This window comes from Cephus cinctus, unplaced genomic scaffold (genome assembly GCF_000341935.2).
Source record: "Cephus cinctus unplaced genomic scaffold, Ccin1 Ccin1_scaffold0129, whole genome shotgun sequence".
Lineage (NCBI taxonomy): Eukaryota > Metazoa > Arthropoda > Insecta > Hymenoptera > Cephidae > Cephus > Cephus cinctus.
Genome location: NW_014332862.1, coordinates 1,015,392 through 1,029,116, shown reverse-complemented (window position 1 = coordinate 1,029,116; position 13,725 = coordinate 1,015,392). Strand labels below are relative to the sequence as shown.

The 13,725-nt window shown below is 39.4% G+C and overlaps 1 protein-coding gene across 3 annotated transcripts in view; it reads right to left on the bottom strand.

Moving 5' to 3' along the window:
• Window positions 1-1,996: 1,996 nt before the first annotated feature.
• The window catches only part of LOC107262907 (homeobox protein TGIF2), a 50,844-nt gene continuing 39,115 nt past the window's right edge, over window positions 1,997-13,725 (bottom strand). For 2 of the 3 annotated variants that reach the window (XM_015729565.2, XM_025080213.1), the window contains exons 2-5: window positions 6,560-6,825; window positions 5,379-5,620; window positions 5,093-5,260; window positions 1,997-4,967 (exon numbers count right to left, since the gene is read on the bottom strand). In XM_015729565.2, coding sequence (XP_015585051.1) covers window positions 4,712-4,967; window positions 5,093-5,260; window positions 5,379-5,620; window positions 6,560-6,825 — 932 coding nt within the window. In that variant the 3' untranslated portion in view covers window positions 1,997-4,711. The remainder of the gene's footprint in view (window positions 4,968-5,092; window positions 5,261-5,378; window positions 5,621-6,559; window positions 6,826-13,725) is intronic. The other variant, XM_015729566.2, reaches the window with a different exon arrangement.

The following is a 13,725-nucleotide window of genomic DNA, read 5'->3' as shown; positions in this document are numbered from 1 at the left end:
TCTCTGTCTCTCTGTCTCTCTGTCTCTCTGTCTCTCTCTCTCTCTCTCTCTCTCTCTCTCTCTCTCTCTCTCTCTCTCTCTCTGTAGTAACTTTTTCACACAGCGAAGGCATCCATGACTTACGTATCTGCATATCAGAACAATTGATAATGTATATCAGATAAATAATAATCATCGTAATTAATTAATTAGTAAGTTTATAATAATATTGTCCGTGGTTAAGGACGCTGAGAAAAATTCAAACAAAAGTCCGAGCTGCGATTATTATTTTAGGAACTCTAAACGTGCGGATGCCTCCTGAAGATTATCAGGACGAATAATGCTGAGAGAGTCGCGAGGAAGGTTCTTTTCTTATGTTCGTCAATTATCCCGTAGCGATTCGCGTAACATCGGGAGAAATCGCGATCGCTACCTCTGGTATTCGCGAAACCTTCTGATTGTATTATAAAAGACAATTGACAACAGGGAAAAAGAGAATGACCATAAGGAAACGTTAAAAGCCCATATTGGTTGTGAAGAATTTTCTCTTTTTCCTCGTTAAATGCGCTTTCGCAGTTTCACTATTATTTTTCATTCCGCGTACATCCTCGAGAGTGCTTTTCCAACATTTAAGACACTTTGGACACTTTACGGCAGTGAGCACTGGTTGATTTTCCTTTGAAAAGAACGGTCGGCCAATTTATTTTTTTTTTTTTTTTCGTGCTGATATATCTATATATGACAGATACATACGTGTATCTACATATATATATATATATATATGTAAATTATAATAATGACACTCAAGACTTTCTAACCAGTCATTCGCGCATTCTCTCGCATTTCCTCCGACAAAAGTATTATCAACAATTTCACTTTGTCCTCTCCCTCTCTCTCTCTCTCTCTCTCGGTCGTGTTATCTAGAAAATGTTTGTCTCTCTTTTTAGGTTTTCCTTTCTTTCAATCGTTTCGTCACTGTTCAACTTGTTTGTCGCTGTCGTGTATAGTCTTACGTCTCCTACGTGTTTTCTTGATGAACGTGTATTTTGTGTGTTCCTCTTTTTTTTCTATCGTTTCACCTACAGATTACCAATAGTTAACAACGTTACTTTATTAATTTAAATTCTTCGCCAATAATCAACAGCCTAGTATACCAGCAACATATCGCAATCACAATCTTACGAAAATATCCGTTTTACACGCAATGACGAATATCCAGAGGAAAAGCTGGAAACTGCTCTTTCTCGTTTAATAGTTTTATATCGGAATATTCTTTTTCCATTAAAAGAACCAAAAAAAAAAAACAGGTCGCGCTTAGGCCCGAACTACGCATTTAGAAATAATACACTAAATCACCCCTGTCTCTCCCTCTCCCTTCTGTAGTTACAAATTGTGATCGCGATTTTTCAAAATTTATCCTACGCTCCGATGATCAACATAAAGGTCCTATTTACATGAATTAATAATAATATGCATCGATTCGATAATGATCGTAATAATAATAGTAATCGTAATAATAGTAATGAAATAATAAGTCTAGTAATCATGTACCTTTGAACGGTGGCGATCAACGTACCATATTACTTTCTTTCGAATTACATATACGCTCAACGGTCAATCGATTCGAGTTTTCGTAAATACTTCAAAACATCTTTATTTTCGTATTACTCAATAGCATTTGTCAAACAGGAGCCAAAAATCCATTTTATCGGATAAATTTAATCGAGGATCGCCTCACACTCGCCGGTAGTAGAACTTACAGATCTTACCCTCTAAGCTTAACCTAAATCTACACGAAGGCGAAGTTCGCTTATACTACTAATAAATTTGAATAGTAATTTGTACATTCAACAACTTTGCTTTCTTTCAACCTCGCACTTGCGATGCACACAATGAAAATAAAAATTACTCGTATTTGGAGGCTTATGTATAAAAGAAAAAAGAAAAAAAACAACAGTAATTAATTACACGAAACGAAAATAGGAAGTGGAGGAAAGAGGAGAAAAAAAAACAAAAATGAAATTATCAATCGCAATTAAAACAAAACCGTATCTGGCTTGGCGCACAACTGGCCCACTCACGCCTTAGCAAAATTTTTTTTTTCCCATACAGACATATACACACAACATTCGCTCTATCTCTCTCTCTTTCTCTAAGGGTCGACGTGTCTTAGCCAAAAGAAGAAACTTACATGATTTTATATCTTAACGTTTCTTGCTTCTTATTTCTTTTTTTTTTTTTTTCATTTAATCGTTAATCGTAGTAATTAAGTAAGTCTTTGGCGTTTGTACCAATTTTTTCTCATTTATAAACCGACGACAGCACGTTTTTTTTTATTTCTCCCTTTTCTCGCGTTTTCGTAGATAAAAATTTCATCGTAACAGTTCGGACGAAACGACATCGGGAGACCGCGAGTTCGTCGACGACTCGTCGATACGTCAAAAGTGTTGCGGAATCATTTGTGCTCTCTCATGTAATCTATTACGTTCTGTCTCGATAACTTCCTGAAGGATAAAATTTCATCTCAAGAATCGTCAGTCCTCGATCGTCCCACGTGAAAATTCGGAAAACATATTTGGATATTCGACGAGTACGATTCTCGATGACGCAACGTTATCTTGAGTATAAATAAAGTAAAGGATGAAAAAGAAAAAGAAAAAATAAAGAAAATAGTCAGACAGTGCTATAACCTCGTGCGTGATAACTGTTGAAATAAAACGGAAGATATTTATAATTTATTACGAGGAAGATTATCTTGAGCATCAGTTCGAGGCGACCAACGTGGTGATCCTCTTTGAGAAAAAAAAATATTGAAACGGGCCGTAAATACGTCATAATACAGGATTGTGATGCATGAAGATAGTTGACGGCAAAAAAAAGAAATGTCAGTAATCCAAATTCGAAGAGACTTTTAACACGTGTGGACGATGCGTATGCAGTGCGTGTGCCGTAACGCGTATCCATGCATGCTAACAAAGTAAGGAATATTGAGTCTGCCATTAATTAAAAAGTACAAAGAACACAATAATTACGTCATTGTCGGCCGTCGAACGATCCTCTACCTCCGTTGAGCCTGACGCCTTTCATTATCAACTAAATAACCTCTAGGATAAACGACGAGTAACTTCTTGTCTCTCGTTACGCTTGGTATATGCATTATATACAGACAGATATGTGTAAATTTTCACCACACGTTATTATTATTGCTGGATAACATTAGCGACGTCGCGAAGCTCGCAAAAACCCTGAGGTACGAATATTTTATTTTTTTTGGAAAATTGTAGTTGATTCTCATTTTTTTTTTTTCCGTCCTTCTTGCACTCGTTCCGTATAACCGCGATCGTAAAAGTCAATTGTATTTTCGAATCGAATTTCGGAAAATTATCGACAACTGACGTTACTAGCGATTCTTATATCACCGAATACGCTTGACGTAATTTGAATTTCACATATAACGGGATGCCAACGAGACAACTTACGTACCACGTGTGTCCCGTAATTTCGGATTGACACTTGTATATAAAAAAAGGCACATGCCGGCGATCTGCACGCGATGACGGCGTCTCGATTACGTCGTAAATGTTCAAGTCCACGACAGCTCGCTAAAGTCGCTTGTGAATCTCGCGATAACCTCCGCTAGTCGTGATATCGCACGAAACGCTTTTGATTCGATAAAGAGACTTGGGCAATATTTGCGAACTGGGCGCCAGTCTCCTTCCTCATTTCTTAGAATTAATTTTAAGGAGCGTCGAGGAGATTTTTCATGTCACTGGTCGCGGTTATCTTTATCTCTCTTTTTACTTGTCAGCGTTATCCTGTATGCTTGGGTAAACTTTTTGAGTACCTTCGAGATAACTCTAGTATTTCGTTTACATTTACTCCCAATCATCTTTACATATTTATCGATCCAATTAATTAACGTGGAAATCGTTTTTCCTTCGAGGAATCTTCCTAAAGCGTGCCGGACTCCGTCGAAAATATAATCAAGGATCCTGGCAACGTTTTTCTAGATCTTTAAAGATTAATATGTACAAATGTGCGCGTGTATCGACGATCTAACAAGTGAAGATTCTTAACGCATTCTTATCGTACACGTATCGCACCTATCAAAGCCTCCTGCAAATGATTTTCACAAGGTGACGTGTGCTAAACGTAAACCTATATATTCCTGGATCGATCGGTATGGATTTAACGATCATTGTTGGACGTCGATTTGTCCAACGATTACACATAAAATTGGCTTGAGTGGAAGATCAATCGAGGATCGTCCTTAGGATAGGCTGACAAATCCACAAGTGAAAAGAAATACGTAAAGTCGTGAATAACATTATGACAACATGATAGCGCGCTCCAGTTTTCTCACTATCACGAGCATCCCATTTCAGGATCCATCCACAAGATTCCTAAGCGTGAACTTGGGCACAGCAAGAGTAACGAAGGAGCCTGATACCGTAGCTCGTAAATATATAAAGAGGAAGAAATGCGCATCGGCAACGTGACCCAAGCGGATATAGGTAGACGTCAAGGATGCACGGAGTGACGTAAAGGAATGAGAAGAGAGAAATAAAGGAAATAAAGAGCCACGTGATACAATGCGTCCATAAATGGCGGTACTCTCTTTCTCTTTCCCTCTCTCTGTGTATCTTTCTCGTCACTACGTCATTCCATTACGCGTCCTTTAGGAAATTAACAACCTGCTTAACTCTTGGGTGCGCCTCGATATGGCCGAACGTTAAACGACAGTTCCCTCTCGTTCCTTTTCTTGCTGTCGTACCGCAACAGCTGCTTCGACCAAGAGATAGAGACACTTGAACTTGTCCTTATCTTCCTCCGGTGGTGTCGGCGGTGGAGTTTCGTCGGTATGAGGGCTGTGGGTATTGTGCGTACTGTAGACCTCGGTCTCGTGTTGCACGTCGGGGGTTGTTGTCAGATGTTGCCTAGGGGCACTCCAGTACGCAGCTTCGCTCACTGTCGACTCATCCTCATCTCTGAAAAGCAACGTCGAGGAATCCGTTTATTTAGGCTCAACAAGACGCCTCCCTTTGGATAAGATGAATTCCAAGCTAGGAGAGATCCTTCTTATCAAGGGACATATGGATTATATAGGACTTACCCTCGACGTGCTGGATGAGCTATTGCTTCGCCGTAACTCAGTTGATTATTGTGCTCGACTTTGGTTTCAGAATAGGGGTAGACGATTACGCTCGGCCACTGAGTCGACGGACGTTCCTCTTCACTGTGAGAACTGCTCTCATAGTCATTGGGACTGTCATCTTCGCTTCTGAAAAATATTGTCAATAAATATATTTGACTAACTTAATTGTGTCCTTCTTTATCTGATTCAAGGATTTGTTTTGTAATTAGATCAAAATGGTTAGTCCTATTCTTAAAACACTAACCGGTACATGAGTCCTGCAGGATCTTCGTAATCGTGATCCCTACTACGTTTGGGCGCACTCATCCCAGCCAGGGGGTCCCAGTTTTGATTGGCTCTAGGACTCAGACTGGAAGACTGTTGGTGACTACCGCCTGGCATCTTTTTGCCACGCCGGGATATTGTGTACTGAAGAGGATCGTGACCTTCCCTGCGTATCATTTCCGGAAGTATACGTCTCCTCGCGTTTATAAACCAGTTGCAAACCTGAAAATTCATTAGATTCATGTTAGTTGACAATTAAACTACATCGTCAGAATCATAACAGACTTTTTCCCCATGACTATTAATCATCGATTAAAGATATTCACAGGCGGCTGACCAGGAAAAGCTAATAATAAAAAAACTTCTAACTTAAAGTCCTCCCATGAAATATGAGAAAATTACAAGCAAACCTTCCTAACGGAACGTTGCTCTTCCAAAAAGTCAGCTGTCGGATACTTTCATCACTTTCCAAAATGATCCTGCACAGTTAGACTGACACTGATAGAAAGAATTTCACTTTGGTATGATCAACGCATTACGACCTTCGGAATGGCTTTGAACCAGTTCCCTACCGAAACGTCCTTATATACCCCAAGTAGCAAAGGATCTAATACTATTGGAAGGGACACAGCGGTAAACGCGTCAACCCTAAGGAAAGTGAAAACGTGGCTAGTAGTGATGGTAGACGTTTCGCACAACCCCAAGGGTGCATTAAAATACAGCAAACGGCAGGATGGGACCAGGTGCATCCTTGAGCTTTTGTTCCATCGACAAAGCCCCAGACCCTGGGATATCTGACACCCTACCAAGAAACTCATACCTATTCCTTCTACAAATGAACAACCCTCCAGACCCATTGATTATTAATTTCTAATAACCCCAATAAATGCAAAATAAACATTCTGGATCATTGTACTTTATAGACTGGCATATAAATATTTTTATTCAAAAGGATAATGACACATGCAATAATCGTACTGGATTATCAAATACCTCAAGGAATTGACCTAACCCCAATTTAACGACTGTTCTCATTTTCTAGGTATAATAAAACTATTTATTTCATGTTGTGAATATTAAACGGTATATTTATAGCCATTTCCCGACTTTCTTATTGCAATCTTGTAATATTTATATGTTAAATAATCCAAAATACTGTACCTGCAGAACAGTAAGATTTGCTTCCTGGCTAAGGGTGAGTTTCTCACTGTCGCTCGGATAGGCATTGTACCTGTGCTCGTACAGCCATCTCTTCAGTATCTTTACCGAATGCTTCGGTAAATTTCCACGACGTTTTCGTACGGAATGCGTGCCGGAGTGAAGTATTCCGGAATGGGTCTTGCCACGGATTGCAGAGGATTCGTGCTCCACGTCAGATCCGCTTTGATCGTCGTCCGTACTGCTCGACGATGGGAAACGTTCCCTGGCTGTAACGAAAAAAAATATTAAAATTAAAAAAAAAAATAATTTAAAATCTCCACGTATCTCATAACAACCGAATTATTTCCTAATAGCTACAAATAGCATTTTCTGACACGTATTATTAATAAAAAGTGACTAAATTTTGGATTACAATTATGTTTATTAATCCAATAAAACGCCTGTTTCGTATTAACAGCGGAAATATACGGAACGTTAAAATAACAGTCTTAAATACCTGAAAATTATTTACGACGATATTTATTAACTGTTACAGAGTTAACTCGATTGCATTTATTTATGATGACACAAGGGTGCTGTAAGTCAGTCGATACAGGTAATATGAAGTATCTACGATCACAAGAGCTTCCTGACTGCGGCGAAAAAATTCTTTCGCCACAACTCTAAAGTTTCTTTACTCGTCGCTATTTGACCAGCTAAGTAAATACATTTTAGAGTAATCTTTCAATATATTTCTTTATTACTTCCCTCCTTTCCTCCGCCTTCTGTATTGCCACCAAGACTGAGTACCCTGTACCAACCATATATTAATAAAAAAAAAAAACCAACTATATCCAGAATATTGTGAGGGTAGCTTAATGAAGTTAGGCGCGTGTCAATTGATGCCACTTGTGAAACACCACGGCGTCCTCATCTCGACGCTATCTTCTCCCAGTGAAAATGATTCTCTAGATACTTCATACAAGTCACAGAACGTCACTGTGAATAATTGACTCTTGCTCAATTGAACATCTGCATTTACCTAGGCATTAAGAAAAATCAAAGGGCAACGAAGGGAAAGCTCATGAAATTCATGAGAGTTTCTTTCTCCGTCGGTAAAGCAGAGAGAGATATAACTATTCATTTGAACCTGAGGTTAAGCTAGCCAAGGGCCAAAGGCAGGTTTTACATAATCTTAAAGCCTAACAGGAAAGAGAGTGAGACATAGTGCATCGTACACAGAACAAGAAATACGTCTAATTCTATAAAAAGTTGTCCCAAGTTATTAAGATATTCAAGATTTCAAGCAGTTGGTCATTGACTCTGAAATACCGGCTGGCCTCTTACACCCATGGCTAGCGAAAGCCTGAGCGAAGATATAAAACGAGTGACGTCACGCTACGTCGTTCAACGGCAGCAGCCATAAGCCAGTGCGCATTCGTGCACGTGTTAATACGTATATTCGTTTTACTTTCGTTAGGTCGTTCCTCGTGTACGTATGTATAATCACCCTGAAGCGTCCACGTCGTATCAATCAAGAAGCTTTCTCAGTTTTTATCCTCTTCAGATTCGCATTTTGCAGCTCGTATCGAGTCAAGAGGTATAATGAATAACGAATAAAGTGAAAAATGATAAACTAACACGGTGCGTGCCAGACGTCAATTTCTTTCCTTATTCTCTTTGCCGAACGTCCCGTTATAAAGTATTAAGGCAGCAAAAGCCAGGTATCTCCGTAAACGAAACAAACGTGACACTGGGTATGCCGGTTGGAGTTCCAGGAAAGCTTTGAAAAACACTTGGGCCTCTGGCTGGGAATCCTTTGTTGCGCTGTGTACGGTCGGTAGACTTTTAGGTTAGGTTTTCCTAGGGTTTGCCTTACAGCCTTCCAGGTAGAGGTCACGACTTTACGAGCTTCACGGTAACTTGTCGTCTGTAGCTTGACTGGAAGGTCGTGCATGAACGCAACATTGTAGGTTGTTCAATTATGTTGACTGTCGTTTATTGGGTAATGTATATACATATATTGCACGTGTCACTGCTGGTTACGCTACGAATTGTTTAGCCAACGTCAACAGCTCCCGAGACCCTAGAACATAACCTATGTAACGGACATTTTACGCGTGCATATTAAATACAATAAGCAACCTGGTGAGTAAGTATTTTAAATTAAATTTTTTACACTGCTATCCATTGCTTGTAATGACTATTCAATCTGATCGTGTATTTGATAAATTTAGTAGTCGATTGATGTGATCTTAGAATTTCGATGCTATGATTGTTATACATAATCAAACGGTATAAAAAGTTTCCAGGTTATAACGTGGGCGATCTACTTGACAAGGCAGACACGGGCTCCGGAGGAATACCAGAATTTCATATCTAAACTTGTCTGCTACTAGCGAAATCGAAGTAGCCCCTTGACAACGTTCAAAAGCCATTGATCGTTAACCAACCGGCAGCCATTAAAAACGTCATTAGAGACAGGATATACAGGAAGGATCGGTAAGGATTTTCTGTGAAAAAAAAAGGTGAATTATGTCTTTGGGGGGAATAAAAAAATTGTCGTATTATCTTAAAATTCGTGTTTGCAATGTTATTGGTAATGATGCTCAGAGTTCTCGTCCGAGTTGCGAAAGAAAATCGATGGGGAAGGCAGACACGTGCTATATCAACTAGTTATGTAAAGACAGCCAACCAGGCAGGAGTCTAGGTAGGCGAGCCTTGCAGAGACAGTCAAGCAGGCAGTGAACGTATCAACCAGGAGGCAGGCGAAGTACACAGCAAGAAGGCCGGAGGTGGGACCTTGGATCGCACGTGGATCTGTTCTGACGTTTCTTCGGCTGACGTAGAACAGTCAGCGAGGCCATCGGTCTTCACGGCTGTTATTCAAACAATGATATGCCCGGGCCCCGGACTTTGCAAAATTTCTAATCAGACCCTTTCGATTTTCAAATCCTGGTTCCGATAGACGATCAATGTTCAGCTTGGCTCTGGGATTTGAAGTTCATTTAGGACTTCAATTGCAATATTTACTGTCGTAAAATATGACGATCCAACACGATGGTGGTACGAATGCCTTACGCTTTAGTTTACTGCTTTTTCTTCTTTCTTGATTTTTAAAGGAAACAAGTATTCCGGAAATGGACTCTTTACAGTACGAAGGAAGAATGAGGTTATCTGTGCGAAGTGAAGCGAACGTCGAAGGATATCTTCGAGTTCGAGAAGTGCTCTTATCGATCGGGGTTATTAATCGAGCGTGGAGTTTTCATGTAATACTGGGGGAATGTGGACTGACAGAGGTCGGGGAGGTTACGAAGTTTCCTGCCTTTAGCCCAGATTACTTGTTACGATGAGAGACAAAGTTCTTTTTTTCTTTTTTATTACAATAGAATCGTTTTATAGGGTGGTCCCTCACGGTTCACTCTTACTCTCGTGGGACTTGGCTTGCACTTTACGATAATTGTTAACCTCGAATATACATTTCTTCAAATTCCACCTGAAGTTCGTAGTGTGAAAAAAAAATACAAAAATATTCGAAGATTCTTTAACTGTCAATTTTTCAGCTAAAATCTTCAGATTCGGACGTCCAGTTGTTTTACTTGCCGAAATACAATTATTTACTACCAGATCGAATGCTGTGCCATTACAAGGAAATCAAGCGCGTTAAATACGTATTGAAAGGTACTGAATAGAGGAAAAGAGAGTATTTCGCAGAGCAGCTCTATACGTATAGTCGGTTAGTGAGTTCGATGTGTTTTTCTTTTTTGACAACTCGACAACAACGAAGTTGCCAGCAAAGCACACCTGGCTCTGCATACAGTTTTTATTGCAAACAATGCATGCGCATGATTTTCGACTGAAATATATTTTTTATTTTTCTATTTTAACCTATATTTACATGATCTTGTGCAAGGTCACGTATTTTTGAAATTTGACAGCGAACTGTCAAAAAAAGCACATTGAACTCGTGAACCGATTATATGAGCCTATTAGGATTATCCAATTTCTCATAGAAAAGTCAAGTTACGAACGTAATGTAATTTGGCTCCGATAAGCAACCAGTTACGGTATCACGGAGGCCTTGAACGTTTAGCTGATTTCCAAAAGCATTGCTAAATTCCTTTCAAGGTGATAGGCCGATCGACTTTATTCCAGATATCGCTATTCCATGTATATACGTAATTATGAATATCATACAACAACGTATTTCACGATTTTCTTTCCGTAAGCAGAAAAAAGGAACTATAAAACATCGATACCCCATGAAATTTTTACATGTCTATAAAATGGTAATTTACAAAAAAAAATTAATCCACTGTCTTACTTTACTCCAGTACTAATTTACAGTTCTGTTGGACAGTTGCAGAGAGTTCAATAGGTTGGATAGTTGATTTAATAGATTTGCAAAAGTTTTCTTCAGTAAAGATACAGTGGGGGCCTCGGAAGCGATTAGACGAATTAGTAAGCACACGTGTAAGAGAAACCAGTCAGTAAATTAGATTATCAGTATTCACCGGCGCAACGGAAGAGTCGAAAAGTTTCGAGAGAAAATTTTGAAAACACTTTTCAAAAAAAAAAAAAAAACTTAAAATTAAAAATTATTTTTTAAAAACCTCTTTTCTCACTCGTTATCACTGGCATATATAAGATTTTGATGATTAACGCACATATATGTATATATAGACACAGTGGAGATGAAATTATATGTACATACATAGACGTAATACGAGGCGAACGTATTTATGCATTCTATACAGGGTGGCTAGTTAGTAGCTATGTGGGTAATGTCGGGGAGATACTGCGTGCCAAAAATAACCAAAGTGCTAGCTGGTGGTTCCATATTTAGCTTGAGAGTATGGGACTGACTAGTGGAGGAGCTGCGAGAGACGTCACAGTCATTTGACATTTAATACCCCACGTGTTATTCTATGTTAAATGCTTCAAATGTAGGCTAAGAAAGTTCGACCCTTGTATCCCTGCGAACCGACCGGTCGAAGGGGTGTCGATACAGGAATAAGTATTCCAACTATTGGATTACGGACCGTCACATTGAAATATCCGTGTAACCTTTGAATTCAAAGAGGAAAAGTAAAGTTCGGCTAACTTTGAATAGCCAGAGTACACTGCTCTCTTTTATTCTGTATCTCTTCGAAACAGGATAGAAATTCACATGACAAACTGCCACGTGATTACTAGATAAACCATACACGTGTCTCGACTCTCTCGTGATTTTACGTGAGAAGTAGATAGGAAATATCAAGGGGGCCATATCCTGAGGTAAGTATACTTCCGTCTAGAGGAAGTGAGAGAAATAGAAAAATACGTGATTACTAGATAAACCATACACGTGTCTCGACTCTCTCGTGATTTTACTTGGCACAGTAAAACATCGACGTCAAAGGTAATCGTTGGTCGGTCGGTTACGTCGGGACGCCTTGGTCCAACCACAGGCGTCGCTCTCTCGATCAGTGTCAACGACCCATATCTCGCGACGCCTTGACGTCACGACCCTAGTAAAATGACTTCCTACAGTTTTTAAATACTTTTTCAATAGCATTGTACTATGACCTCCTGACCTCTCGGATCTCAGCTCCATATAATTTTGTCAGGGTAAAAAACGAACGTAAGACGATTTCATTTATTTCGTCTACGGAGGTTCAATTTTATGAACAGCAAAGGTATGGTGGCAGGAACAATAAATTATCTCGCTGGTTAAATTCGACTCGAAATTGAATGTAACTTGAGGGGTTGGACCGCGACTAATCTTAGTCGAAAATTACGTAAGGTCCAGTAACCTGCTGTATAAATTTAGGGCCTAAGCGCTCAGACTAGACACTCGGCTACTAGTCGTCTCCACGACTGTCCAGTCGTGAAATCTGCTTTACCGACAGATTTACACTGGTCTTCTCAGCACGGACAGCAACCGTTACGAGAATACACTTTTTTTTCCACCATATTTTCATTTCCCTCTCTCACGTCTATACGACGGCTGGCATTCTCTTTTATGGTTATTAAACGATCGAATTACCAAGTCAAGCTATCTCGAATTGTCGTTCTTTCCACCATTTCTCACATGTATCTCCTGTGTCACTTAGACTTGAGCTACTGCATTAATTTTCTTTAATGCAAAAACCTGCTCAATGCCAATACCACTAGAACGCCGTTTAACATACAGCAATCTATTTTCTGGTCAAATACTTCGTGCCTAACGTATTGATATCGATGTGATACGAATGGCGTAGTAATTATTTTTCAATATTAAAAATTTAACCAGTTGCTGGTCCCGCTGTGAAATATCATAAAAATAGTATCCACGTACCATAATCGAAAACCAGTTACTATTTGAACAGCAATAAATTTCCTTAGTCGTAGATTCTGAGGATCCTGAGTAATCACCTCATTACGTATGAAGAACAAGAGTGATATCTATAGATATATCCTTATTAGATAATTTATAAGAGAGCTAAGCTTCCCCCAATGCGATTCTAAACGAATCCAATAATAAATAATTGAGCGTCACAATCGACGAGCGTCTCCCTATCGCAAACCAATATGGCGTCCTGTCCACGGAATAGCTAGTCAAAAGACTAACCGTTAACCCTCGAAGCACGTGTGTCATTGAATTGATATAAAAAATACGAAGCAACGTAAAATAAAACTATGAATTTCTCATTTACTCTCGTGAAGGTTACCCCGATAAAATAAAATTACTATCTGCGTGGAATTTGACATTTCGAAGTACATTAAACATGGCGTCGATCGCAGAGATAACGATACGTCAGTGAATGTCACAATCAAGCAGAGCACGTGTATATTCTCACGGGTTACAGACGAAAATATGTAAATACTTATTAATTAATTACACCTGATTATTCAGACTACAGAAACATTACAAAGATTCGTTTGACTAGTCGGGTCGCTTGTGACAGTCAGTGTCAAAAACACGTGGGGACATACATAACGCCAGACGATCACGAGCAGTAGCAGAATGAATTTACAATGCCTAGAAGTAAACTAATAGATAATAGTAACGACGACGAAGGAGCAAATAAACGAGTGCAAAGATAAGTTCCGTCTTGACACTTAGGTTGCTCGGTTTATCATTACGTAGCGTTAGTAGGTTAACAGCGATTACTACTTGATAAGAGAAGACCACCGCCCCCCTTCACCCCCCCCCCGCCCCCCGA